The 14417-nt window shown below is 38.7% G+C and overlaps 1 protein-coding gene across 1 annotated transcript in view; it reads left to right on the top strand.

Annotated features, from left to right (window-relative positions):
• The window catches only part of LOC140237593 (TRAF3-interacting protein 1-like), a 31771-nt gene extending 17354 nt beyond the window's left edge, over positions 1-14417 (top strand). Inside the window, exons 9-16 of the mRNA XM_072317525.1 lie at positions 1668-1755; positions 4174-4191; positions 9804-9915; positions 10436-10516; positions 10996-11116; positions 11902-12006; positions 12646-12869; positions 14155-14417. Coding sequence (XP_072173626.1) covers positions 1668-1755; positions 4174-4191; positions 9804-9915; positions 10436-10516; positions 10996-11116; positions 11902-12006; positions 12646-12869; positions 14155-14314 — 909 coding nt within the window. The 3' untranslated portion in view covers positions 14315-14417. The remainder of the gene's footprint in view (positions 1-1667; positions 1756-4173; positions 4192-9803; positions 9916-10435; positions 10517-10995; positions 11117-11901; positions 12007-12645; positions 12870-14154) is intronic.

The following is a 14417-nucleotide window of genomic DNA, read 5'->3' on the forward strand; positions in this document are numbered from 1 at the left end:
GCTGTCGTGACATTCGCTTTGAATGATGGAATATCAAAACTCGAATTTATTTGCCCGCGACCATTCACACGTCACTGCAGGGTAAATTAGTGCGCGAATTCGGAAATAAGAGCAAGATTTCTTGGGTTTAGCATTGTGTTGCTGATCGTACTAATTTGTGGGTGTATTTGTGTCCACACAAGCAAAAAACGTGAGTTTGCTAGCGGGTTACAAATCGCAAGTTTTGTATCCCGCTTTCAAATTTGTGTACGTGTGAATCCCCCAGTCTTTATTATGCCAGCAGGTGGCAGAGAATCAACTCTCTTCCATTTGCATTAAATTGTCATGGATATTTATTTTTCTTTGTTGTTACAAATCGCGAGTTTTGTATCCCGCTTTCAAATTTGTGTACGTGTGAATCCCCCAGTCTTTATTGTGCCAGTAGGTGGCAGAGAATCAACTCTCTCCCATTTGTATTAAATTGTCATGGATATTTATTTTTCTTTGTTGTAAACTAACTTGTGTTTCTTTCAAAATGAATTAAATCATGCTGCAGCTATGACCATTGATAACATTCCTACTACCATTAACCTAACCATGTTCTTTTCAAGTGTTATTACTACTGTCACCGAACACAATCTCATATGCTGTGTTGACACTGCACAACAACCATATTAACATAATGAACTTGTTTTATTTCACCAGGTATTGTTGATGACCATGTTTCTGAGTGTTCATGTTGCATGTTAATGTGAAGGGCAGTGTTGATGTAATGTCCCACATACTGATATAGGTGACAAACAGTATTGCCTGCACACGCCCTCCTCCCTACAATGTAGAGTCAAGCTTCAAAGCCATTATTTCAAATCTGCCACTTCTTGATTCTGCTAGACACTCGCTGAAAACTGAACTCAGTATTTCTTCCCATCCTGACAAATTGATGTAGTAGCGTCCTTGATTTGCAAATTATCATAGCCTTCTGAAAGGCATATAACAGTAATGCAGAAGTATCTCCCTTTAAACTCTTTGCGTCCGCCCTGATTTTGGTGCCCGGGACTTCCAATAAAAATGATTATGGCACCATTTTCTCTGGAAAGCTTGAAGAGAGAAGATTATCTTATCTTTGTTTTTTCTTCCTCGTGTGTGTCATAAATGCAGAACAGACGCAGAGGGGGAATTATCTCTGTTAGTTCATCACAATACAGTTGAACCTCTATTATCCGGCCTCCCTTTATCCGGATCTCTCTATTATCCGGACGCAATCTTGCCGTGATTTTTTTTTTTTAATAATTACGGGAAGAAAGGGGGATTCCCAACTCCTTGAGAACTCCTACCCAAACACACATGAATTACATATTACTTCCAATATGATTAACATACATTGCATCAAATTTCCTTCCAAATTGCTTACCTTCAGACATTTCAACATCCCGAAACATCCCCAAATGTAACAATGAAAAGGTTGCAGTATACACATTACTACATGTGGTACTACAATGGGCTACATCAGTACATGTGTATGTATATGTACATGTATAAAGCATTGAGTCTCCCGTATCCGGCCATATCCCTTATCCGGATGTGCCCCGGTCCCGTCTTGTCCAGATACGAGAGGTTCAACTGTACAATTCCTATTGCAAGGACCATTTCATGTTTGTAACAGATTTCTCCAAAACTTTTTTGTGAAGCAGAGTGAAGACGGAGGGGGTGGCAACCGCATCCCGAGACCAACATCCGCCAAGGGAAGCAGGAGAAGGCCCACGAAGGACAGTGATGGTATGTTCAGATTCTCTTCTTGGATAGAACTTAGCGTTTGGTAAAGAGGGATAAGCCTCCCACTCCATCATGCCTTGTATTTTCCCCACTAGGATAACAATAGATAACAGCATTGAATGTCAATGTATAGGTCAAGCCACTGGTCAGAGGGCAAGGATTAAGGATTATTATTGCTGTGTCTCTATGTCATTATTTCAGATTTTCTTTTCATACGTCTTTCAGTCACATTATACAAAAATGGGTTATTTTCAGTTTACTTTTAGCTCCAGACCACTATTTTAGAGTTGACTTGTTGGACCAAATAATTGTCAATCCAAGCAAGTTTAAGCCATGAAAGAAGTTTTCATTGGTAAGGATGTTAAAGGGTGTGTACAGTTCTGGTCGAGGTGAGGATTTAGCTTTTCACGTTTTGTGAGATATTCAGAAACCACTCTATGAGATGTCAAAGAGCATGCAGTTCTAAGGGGTATCAAAAGTTTATTCGATGAAAATCGGTTTTGAAATGGCTGAGATATCCAAAAACAAGGTGAAACAAAGACATCCTAATAAAGTTGTGGCATGTCGCCTTTTATTATTAGCACTTTTTTTTGATATCTCAGCCATTTGAAAACCAATTTTCATCAAATAAACGTTGAGTCCTTCTTAAAATTACATGCTCTTTCATATTTCATAAGAGGCTTTTCATTATCTCACTTAGGAATGTTCAAAACATGAATCCCCATCTCAACCAGTACTGTACAGTCTAGTCCCTTTAAAATGCACTATACAGTTATGCCTTTGAGATTTCTTCTCCGCACATACACACATGCACACATGTACACCACTTCAGCTTTGCATGTTGAAAAAAAAGAAGATATATTCTCACTTGATAACACATTATGTAATACAGTTGGCTCACCCCTCATCGCCATTTAGTTTCATTCTTCATTAACTTCCTATGAGCGCTGAATGCATTCACTTTTGTCAGGAATCTAGCCCATTATACCTGCATGATATCCCCTTGAAACACAAGTATTTCTACAGGTCCACATTGCACACTTTGGTGTAAAGTGTTTGTCAATGATTCAAACTACTGCTGAAATGCCCACACTGTCCAAATTGCAACCGGCCCACACTGCACACTTTGGTGTAAAGTGTTTGTCAATGATTCAAACTTGTTGAAATGCCCACACTGTTGAACTTACTACTGGTCCATATGGCACACTTTGATGTAAAGTATTATTCAATGATTCACACTATTTCTGAATGTTATGCCCACACTGTTATAAGTGCCACTGGTCCACATTGCACATTTTGGTGTTAAGTGTTTATCGATGATTCACACTCTTTCTGAGATGCCCACACTGAAATCCTCAAGTTTTATTCAAGCAACTAGTCCATTTGTGTTTGGTGAAAAGGACAATATGCTCGTTATTGTGCACACGCGGGATATACGTTTGCAGAAATTGTGTACTTCCATATGTTTCCCAATGGTGTAAGCGTAGGTATAAATGATTGATTTGTACCCCTTCTGCCCGCCCCCGGTATACCTGGGCCCTGTTTTATAAAGCTGTTCGTAAAGTTACAAATAACTTACAAGCGACTGGTGAGCAGTTCTGATGTGCTATACTTATCAGGATTTCCATAATTCAGCACAAGAACTGATCACCAGTCACTCGTAAATCGTTCGTAACTTTACGAACAGCTTTTAATATGAAACACCCCCTGGTATTACTGGCATTCAAGGAAACTCACCCCACCCCCACCCACACTTCCGTGACAGTTTCTTCTAATAATTATTCTTACAATATTTTGTCACAAGATTGACAGTTTCTCCTAACCATTCTTGCAAAATATTTTGCCCCGAGACTGATGGTAGCATATCATTTCGGTCACCAATTTGCGATGGACAGGATTTGTCAATGGAGGAACAGATCATTCAGATGCAGTATTAGATTTCATTATTAAATCATAATTAAAGGAGATTGTAGGCTTGAAAATGAATTATCCATATAACATGCTAGCAATTTGAGTATGAAATATAGAAACATCTTTTGATTAGCTCTAGATACCTACATGTTGTTGTTGCATGCTGTTAACTACTTTATTGGGATGTTATGAGTGTTTCTTTTGACCAGGGGCAGATGCTATCTGCATGTTGTTGTTCTGTTTTTTTCACATACAGTATATACTTTTATGTCATTTAAATGGGAACTGTGAATGCCACTTTGCCCTTTTGCAAGTCAACACAAATTGTGGGATGTAGCACGGGCTTGTGACAGTGTGATGTTGATGTTGTTGTATGAGCAATGTACGGTGTACATGCAGTGCACGGTGTATGATACACAACCGTGGAAGACTAACTGATTTCGTTCTCAACCTCCTGATTTGATTATGTGTGTATTTTCTGCTGTACCTTTTTGAATCGATTTCCTACAGATTCTGATGCTGAAGGAGGTATGGTGGTTTTACTAATCTATTTTTCTTTTTTTCCTTTACATCTGTCTGCCCTTATCTAATGTGTGTGCCATTTGGGACATAATCTCTTTTCCACCTGTCTTGATTTTGATGTTGCTGAAATGCACTCTGACTTGTCTCTAGTGTACAGCTTGTATAATTTACATACATACAAACATAATAATAATAATAATAATACATACATACATACAATTTCTATAGCGCCGTTCTCCACTTTGATTAAATGCTCAAGGCGCTTTACATCAAAGCAAACAGACTGAAGATACAAGTACATCACCGTAATAGAAGAAGATGAAGAGGCAAAAGAAAAAAAAAGACATGAAAGTCTGTCTGCAAAGGCACTGGTCTTCAAAATGCACTGCTAAACAAATAGGATTTTAAATTACTCCTGAAAGATGTTATAGAGCTTGAGTCTTTCAGCTCACGAGATGTATCAACACTGACATACAAACATACATATCGTCACATACACACAAACATACATATCATGACACACATACAAATAAACATACTTATTAACACATACAAACATACATATCAACACATACATACAAATATACATATCTACACGTTTGTATACAAACAGACATATCTACACATACATGCAAACAGACATATCAACACATGCATTCAAACAGACACATCGACAAACAAAGCATCACCAGTTTATGTAGTGTGAAGGAAGTCCAAGTATTATGAATAAAAGAGTGAGGTACAATTTGGGGTTTCAGATTCACCTTTTTCATTGATGGTTCTTTGCAATAACCTACAAGTTTTGCAAAAACTGTTGCATTCTGATAATTCTAACCAACATCAAAGAGACAAAGTGATCAGAGCATTTTAATTTTAAAAAAAGAGGATAGACATTATATTAGACATGTGGATGGATTAACTCAGAATGCTATCAAATGAGTATATTCATGGGGTGCATGCATGTGCAAAGTGAAATTTTGTGCAATTGAGCATGTCAAATCATACATCGTGGTCTTCTGGTGAAGCAGTTGTGCATCATTTATTGAAATTCATTGACAAAGAATTGTAAACTACTGATATTGCAAACTGGACATTACTTTAAGTAGCATTCAGTGATTAAACATCGTATCCAATAAAATCTCTTGACAACAAACATAATGACATATTCTCTATAATACAGAGTAAGACTAGGTGTGTCCTTGATGATGATTGTGAACTAAATGTCTACAACAACATGATTTATTGTCGCATCATTATGAACGTGTCTGTTCTCACTGGTTTTGTGTGTCCAGAGTAGCTGACTTTAGCTTGACTCAGTCACTGATTCTCCATTCTTTACATCACATGCTCCTCCTCTTGCGTGACTCACTTTTGCCAAACTTTTCACAACTCTTTCGACTGCCATTTTTCCATAATGCAGCCTTTCGTATTTGTTTTTTGGTTTTGTTATCTTCTTTCTTGTAATGCAGCCAGCAATCTTTGTGAGCATTAGTGTAAAAGGGGAAGGCCAGACAAGTTTAAAGTTAGCCTGAAAAGAAAGAGTAAAATTTTACGAGCACAGCAGTGAAAAGTAGATAAAAATCAGGGAAGGTATGAAATTGTGAAATTTTCACCAATTTCCACAAAATACCTCTCAAACAGTCAATATGAATGTGAAAATGTGTTGATGATGTCATCACCTTGGAACTTGCCATATAGTGTGTAAATAAAATCTTGACATTGACATTTTTTTTTTCAAATGCAATTATGTCCCCGTTTCAAATCTTGTATTGCGATGTGGCTGATCCTCAGTTGATAGTTATTCAGCCAGGTATGTCATTATGTTTTACATTTTTGTAGCAACAGAATTTAGTTTTTGTTATAAATACTTCTATAATATACATGAGCGATGGAAAATTGTGAGGTAATGGAATCATGAGCTCACTCAATTGGAAAATTGATATCTACTGTTCAAAAATGGTCTTGCAAATAACAGCACATCTTTAAAATTCTATATCTATCTTGCTTTTTGTCCAATTTTGATCAATTTTGAACTTGTGCTTGTGAAATTTTTTGCTTTCCTTTTCAGACTAACTGTTCACTGGTTTGGAATTCACCTATAGTTGTATTCATTTCTTAGCTGTTATAAAAAAAAAAAAAAATGGTTAAGTTTCCCAACTGGTGTAATCTGAGACAAATCCAAGCAGTGCTGAACTTTGAACTCTGTGCTATTAAAATCTGCTAAGTGTATTGATTTGCATATGTTTATTTTTATTTGCTGCAGCACAAGCACACACTAGTGCACTTGCTGTTTGATTACAACATTGATATGCTAAATGTTTTCTAGTATCCACAGATGTTCTGTCTTTATTTTTTAAAGCAATTTATAGAAATAATGAGATGAAGAGTAAACTATGTTACCTGAGAAATAATAGGAGAAACTTGCATAAACCCAGATAGTTTCTTGTTAGATACACGTACAAATTTTACATAATAAGAACAGTCAACTCCATTTCATGTATACGATTAACAAATGTGTCATTAGTATTTAAAGTTGATTGAAATCCAGTGTTACCATATCTCACTAAACTTTTGGGAAGACAGATTACCATGTTCACAGTATGTAGCAATATAATATTCATTGTCATATGATATATTATAATGATTGTTGGCAATCTGATTAGATATGAAAGCAAGTTGGTGACTGGTCAGTTCCTGGTCAGTATCAGCTTACTTGAATGAAACAGTAATGAGATATTTCTTTTTGTTTGGGATGGCTTCAAAGAAATGAATATACACATTCTTCTTTCAATAGAAATATATATGTACTTGTTTACAAATTATAGCGATGTATAGTTTTTTACTTTTTCCTCAGGTTTGTGAATACTGTAATAGTATAAGAACATACTGTAGGGATTACAGATGTTGATACTAAACACCACAAGCTGACAGACTGATTTAGATGCATAAGGTTTATTTTATTTTAGGTTGCTGTGGACCAGTTGATTTCGGATTAAAAAAAACAACAACAACCTCAAACAAACAAACCAAAACAAAGTTAGAATACTAAATGAAATTACAGTGCAATCTGGTGTGAAGTTGAAACTATATGTGATAACTTCTCTCAGTCAAAACTGCTACTGTAGAAGAATTCCACAAACATTGCATGTAGTGTAGGTGTCAGTAGCAGTGTCAGTAACACTGACAGGGTTTAGCAAATCATAATGGGATTGGCTTTCAGTGCAATATGGTAGAATGTAGCAATTGATGAATGAAAAGAAATTTGCATTGTATGTTTAGTCCACTCAAATATACCAGTGAATTATTGGTCAAGTGCTATTGACCAGCTCAGGTTGGAGCAAGAGACCTTTTTTTTTTTTTTTTTTGGGGGGGGGGGAAAGTAATTATTATTATTTATTATTATTGTTGTTGTTTTTTTTTTTTGCATATATGCGTCACAGAAAGCAATAGAATACTGAAGTGATGATATCACAGTCTTTTGTTATGGCTAAATGCTGGTTCCAAGCACGATATCCTTGCACAAGGCTTCGAGCAGTGGCTTAAACCAGGTACAAGCATTTGTATAGCAACCGTTGTGTTCACAGATATTCAGGCTACGTGAGGTTGTTGAGAACCAGTTTTCATGGTGATGAATGGTCATAACGTCTCGCTTTGGTGCTCTGTCCTAATTAAAGCCTGTCGGAAAGATTTGGTAATGCTGCCAACTTTGAATAGATATATGTTGCCATGCATGTGCCATCTGCCTTTGTCTTGATATGGGGCAAAGCATCTACAGGGTGATTGCCTTTGCTAATACTGCTCTGTCTGTCAATCAGTTGCCTATTCAAAACAGTATTCTACAGTATTCTAATCCGTATGATTCTAAACTATGGAATGTCATTTGTACAGTCATGTAATCACACTTTTGAAAAAAGATAGTACTCTTTTAGCATCTGTTAATGTTCCATTACTTATATTATGTAAAAGAATTCAATCTTTAGAATACAAACTGTATATTAGTGGGGTAAGGGAGCAAAGCTTATGCCATGGTGAATGGAACATGGTTTTCTACTCATTCAGTGTGCAATTGGTTCTTCATAGATTTAAACATGGCTCTTTGCCTGTGTGTACCGGTACATAATCATGCAGGAACTTTGGTGAATACACTGCACATCTATTGTGACCACATGCAGCTCAAATATTTCTGTCATCCTGTTTGCTGACTCTCCACGTTGCAGTAGTCTTCACTTCTGTTCATCAGACATTTGTAGATGTAGAATAGCAGTTGCTTTGTTTGTTGTGTGATTTTTTTGTTCCTTCTCGTAATTCTCAATAATAGTCTTTCCATTGAAGATATGCGGTATATTTGTATCTGATCATTGTTGAATAGTATCATTCAGTTCAACCTTCATTCGTGTAATGAAATAATGAGCCCCTCAGTCCCCCCCCCCCTCCAAAAAAAAAAAAAGGAATAAGACCCCACAACAGTTAATAAATAGTAAAGCTATGGAAGGAGAGAAACCTATTTTAAAAAAAAAAAAAAAAAAAAAAAAAAAAAAAAAAAAAAGTGGAAACTATGTAATGTGGTTGTCACGGTCAAGTTCTGAATTACACAGGCAGAACATCTAAAAAAGGACATTTATCATCTTTCAAGGATATATTGAGTAAAGGAAGGAGTACCTGTTCATGATTCTTTCTGTCACACTGTCTGTGAGATTTATGTGGCATCCCAGTTTAATTTACTTGTGCTATCAGAATCTCTGTTCATAGGTTATAAATGAGTGGTTAACTCCATTGAGTTAAACACGACAAAAAAAGTGTTATTTGGCACAAGTATCCCTACTTTATTCCCCTCCCTGGTAAAAATGACAGTTGATGTGGAATATGAGCAATACTGAGCTAGAGACTCAGACATGAAATGGATGAATTGTGCCATGGTTGTTAAAAAAAAAATGCAGCTTGATTTGACAAATTATCAATGGGACCAAATTCTGTTTCAGGCTTTAAATATGGGATTTGCAATTAAGCTAAACCTATTGGTTTATTGGTAGCACATAGTTGTCATAGTGAAATGTGGTACAGAGTCTTGTTCCATAAAAAGCTATATTTCAGTCAAGCCTGATACTTACAAACTCAATTCCTATGTGGTAGATTCTAATTTTTTAAACATCGAGTTTTAATTTGGTTTGCATGTGTTAATTCGAATGATGACATTGTTTTACTTTGTAACTTGGTATTTGTTCTCCTCCAACACAGTAGCATACACATTGTGGAAACACACTTGCCAGCCATGTAATGTGCAATTTCAGCAACACAGCCGCAAGTTTTTACACTGTTGTTTGTCACTTTCATTCCCTACCCCACCCACCCACACACACATCAAAGCTATATGACTGCACTTTTTCCCCCTCCTTTGGAAGGGGCTATATACTATATCTACCCATGGAACTACAGACAAGAGTTTCTAATGATTTCCTTGTATCATTTTATTTTGGGGGAGTAAGCTTACATTTTGATATCTCATGCAGTGCAAGTTCTATACTCGATCACTATTTTTGTATTTGGTACCTGTGGTTTTGGCATGCAAATCCTTACCATGATCGATATTTTCATCTTTCTGCCACGCTTCCTGACGTCAGAAGCCGATGTTGGGAGACAGGAGAGTGCCAAACAGTGCCCTCGACACCAGAAGGAAGACGGTGAGGGCGGCCTGACCGCTGACGACGCTCTTCCGCCCCAAGTCACAGCCAGGTGTGTGTTAGTGCTAGAGTTAGTTCAGTACATTGCTTCCTCCTCTTCCTAACCTCCACCTCCCCTTATCCCCATACCCTTCCCCTGCCCTTCCCCTACCCTCCTCCACCCCCATTCTCCTTTTCTTTCCCCCTTCTCTTTCTTCCCCCTTTTCCTCTTCTCCCTCTTCTTCCCTATTGCCCTCGCCTTCCCTTATCCCTTCTTCTTCCCCGTATTCCCCAACCTTCCTCCACCCCTTAGCCCTCCTCTTGTTATTTTACCCTTCCCCTTCCCCCTTTCCTCTCAAACTCCTTTAATCCTCTTCCTTAATTGCCTTGCTGCTTTTCTTCCCTTCTACTTTCCCGGCCCAGTCTTTTGTTACCTTCCCCTTTCCCTTCCCTTCCCCTTTCCCAGCCCATTAGAAGATTAAATGAATACAAATAAATGAAAAACAACACCATAGAATTCATCTCACATTTTAGAAGTATTTAGAAGTCTTCCAATTTATCATACAATGCCATATTCTTATTCTATGTTTCAGTCGAAGGATGGCTCGACCCAGCAGTGCGAGACCAGCCCCTCCAAGACTCCGGAAACAGGACTCCACTGAAGACAGTTCAAGGTGGGCAAACTCTAACAACACTGGGATAGATTGGAACCACTCGTTACCAGTTTTTTTTTTTTCTGAATGCTCTTTCTGTTCCTTTTCTCATGAGCGTGCACAATTAAAAGTCCCTTGGCATTGTGTAGCCAATCATCAAACGTACAAGAAAACTTTGTAAGTTAGCAGTGAGAAATGAAACCTGGGAAGTGCAGTGCTACCACTGACAAAGCTACTCGGGTAGATGATACCCTATGATGATGATGGTAATGATGATGATGATGATGATGATGATGATGATGCCAGATGGTGCTGTCAATGATGATGATACAGGCAACCACCACCAACACCACCATCATCAATAATTACAAAGGTATCATCATCATCACCATCATTTCAATAACTTTAGTTTTAAAGACCAAGTATTGTGATGACTTTTCCCGTCAATAGTGTGTTTTCCATCAAATACGTTGTCCAACCATTTTCTCTGACATGCTCAGGGTTGGCAGTGGTAAGCAAGTCACCAGCGTCATCGTCGACAACCCACACAACACAGACGATGACGATGATGACACCTTCCTCGTTGAGGATTCCCAGCCAGTCATCGATGATGAACCACGGGTAAGCGACGACAAGCATTGCGTCTTATGCTAGGATATCCCAAACTCTCTTCAGAAAATAATCAACTAGAAGATAAAGCTGGAACCAAACTCTTTTATATACTCACTTTCCTACCCTCTGAACATTTGCACAATTCTTTATATTTCTAGATTTTCACAGATACCTAAGGAAGGCTTTGTTTTTTCTATCCCTTTATACTCACTACCTGACCAACAAAAGTGATGTCCTTTTGAATACAAGGGTGAGGTATGAAATTATAGTGTCCATGCTTTAATTTGAAGATAACTTCTCCTCGCTGAATCAGTGTAACAGTTATCATCTCGTAAAACTACTTACTTAATAATATTGTGGGAAATATCTACAAGCTTGTGGTTTCAAACCAGTTTTGAAACTAGTAGGAGGATGCTGAATTCAGACTTGTGTTGGTAGGCATGTAACATTGAGCAGTTGAAATGACAATCAGGGCTAACACTAACTTTTTTCTCCTGTTGCCCGTTCAGGCCATTAAAATCACTGAATCTGAAATGTTGGTGTCTGGAAAAAAAAAAACAACAAAAAAAAAACAATGTGTTGGCACTATATATAAGGAAACATAGTAACTTATTTTGGATCTTTGTTGCCCAGTTGGGCCACCCAAAGATATGCTGTGGAAAGTTTGGTGGCCCCAAGCCACCGGCCCACCACCAATGTCGAGCCCTGTGATAATAGTATAATGATGATGGAGCTAGAGCTTACATTCTTTGTGGTATAACTTCTCCATCTATGCGCTGTTATTCGTTACCCAGCCCATGGCCAGTGAGTCAATCGAGGATGATGGTGAACACGGAGGTCTCGTCAAGAAGATCCTGGAGACCAAGAAGGAACTGGAAGGCTCCCAGACCAAGCAGGATGTGAGTACTACCTTTGCAACTCCAGAATCTTAAGCTTTGTGTTCACCTGTACCACCCAAAATGTGCTATTCAGAGCATTCCATTCTCATCTTGCAGTCATATATTTTTGCATAAAGAGATGGATTCACCAGATAAAATTTGTGATAAAAAGCTCCATACAAGAAATGGGATGCACTGTTCAGAAAATTGTCTTCTGCATCTAAGACTGTGTGTTTCTTGCACGTTGTAGTTGATCACAAAAGTACATTCTTGAATTGTTAACAGTATGACGTGAAAGAGAATCAGCTTTTGAAACTGTCCATTTTTTTTTCAAGAGCAGATGAGCTAACTGTTATTACATGTCAAAGAGAGAAAGAAAAGGAGAAAACTAGGATAGACTAATAAACAAACAAAAAAATCATTTCAAACATTCTGACCACTAAAGTAGAAGAGGAAGAGTAAAGGGGGTTAACATTCACATACCACAACTGATCATTTGCCATTGTAGGCTCCTTTTGATCCCCACAAATGATTCATACATGTATTGTATATGTTGTATGTGTAGTGATATGTGGTTTAGTAGATCAGACATGCATAGGATTTTTGTTACCTTCTCCCCCAACTGACTCTACCCCACCCTCGCCCCTTGCCCAACACCAGGAGAAGCCGGTCGTGCTGGATCCAGCGAGGCGGAAGGAGCGCGAGCTGGTCCAGCGGGAGGTGGAGCGACTGCGGGGGGCCATCCAGACCCTGACCCGCAGCGCCAACCCGCTGGGCAAGATCATGGACTATCTGCAGGAAGATGTGGACAGCATGCAGAAGGAGCTGGAGCTGTGGCAGAGAGAAAACAAGGAGCATGGCTTAGCCATCAAGAGAGAGCAGGGGTGAGTCGAAATAAGCGAGGGCGCCCTGCTCAGGCCAGCTGCAGATTTACAAAAAAATGTATGATTGGGTACACCACATAGTCGCCACCTTAACGTTCAACCAGTGATTATAATATCAAAACTGACCGGAAATCGGCTAGAAATGTATCATATTATGGAGAAAACTCTACAGATTCCGATGCTGTCCTCAAAATTAAAATTTGAGGGCGCCTTACAAGAATATCGCCACAAATCGCGCGCAGTGTCACTTTTCTCTCGCTCATTTTTGGTACGCCAGATATCGCTACCCTTAAACTTTTACCGGGACTTTGATGTGAAAGAACAATCAAATTTACCTGATTTTCGCCACACGGACATTGAAAATACCGTAGGTTCGGATCCCGATCTCGCACACTCATTTTTGATTCCACCTACGGAGATATCGTCGTCTAATTGCATTGACGCATTCCATGGCATAGAATAGGTGAAAATTTAATAAAATTGGCTAAATGCCAAATTAAAAGCTCCAGAAAATCACAAATTTGAGCAATTTGATGCCTGTTTCCCCCTTGTTTCTTAATGGCAAATCAAACCGATGCATGTTCTCTGCGTATTGCACCCATCTTACTGCGCACTTTTGTCTTGCTTTGCGTGCGAGCAGCGATTTTATACACGCTATGGCGATATGGGGCATGGTGGCAAGATGTGGCTTACCTACCATACGTTATAAGCCATATATCTTGCAATGTGTTTATTTTTGTGAATTTTGCAAATCCAGTGCTATTCACAAAATCAAATACACGCAAACATATTAACACTAATCCAGATATGAATGCGATCTGCATGTGTATATTTCGAACGTTCGTTACCATATTCAGTGACCACAAATTTAACTACCTGCGAAATTGTCGGGATGTCACAATTCGCTAAAAACTAGACTTGCCATCAATACGTGACTATACAGCATATATTCTCCCCTCATGAAGATGATTGTGACAACTGGAACCAGTATAACTAATTTCATTTCTAAATGACAGGATCCATACCATAGATGAAACGGAATTCTTCAGATGGGAAAGAAGCTTAGCGTGTAGTCTGTATGGTTAATTAATTTCATTAATATCGTCATCTTCAATGGAGAATTACCACGAAGTATTGCTATTTAGGGCTGATATACCTCTAGTAGCTGTGCCCAAGTTACTTTGTTAGTGACAGTCATAACTATACATGTATAGCACAGTGACAATTAAATGTGCTCAAATTTCCTAATTACTTCACCACCACCCCCCCCCCCCCCCCCCTCCAGGATCACCGACTCTGAGCTGGAGCCGCTGCAGGCCCAACTAGCCGAGCTGGACCAGGCAATCGCTGACCAGGTGGACACCATCGCAGCAGTCAAGTCTAACATCCTGCGTAATGAGGAGAAGATCGGCAAGATGGTCAACAGTATAGCATTCACAAGATGAGAGAAATGATGTTGGTTCCATCCCCCCTCCCCATCTCATTCCACCCCCTACCACCATCTGTCCAACTCTTCTCCCTTTTGTAAACACACCCCTCCCCCTTCCC

The sequence above is a fragment of the Diadema setosum genome, chromosome 14, assembly GCF_964275005.1.
Source record: "Diadema setosum chromosome 14, eeDiaSeto1, whole genome shotgun sequence".
Classification (NCBI taxonomy): domain Eukaryota; kingdom Metazoa; phylum Echinodermata; class Echinoidea; order Diadematoida; family Diadematidae; genus Diadema; species Diadema setosum.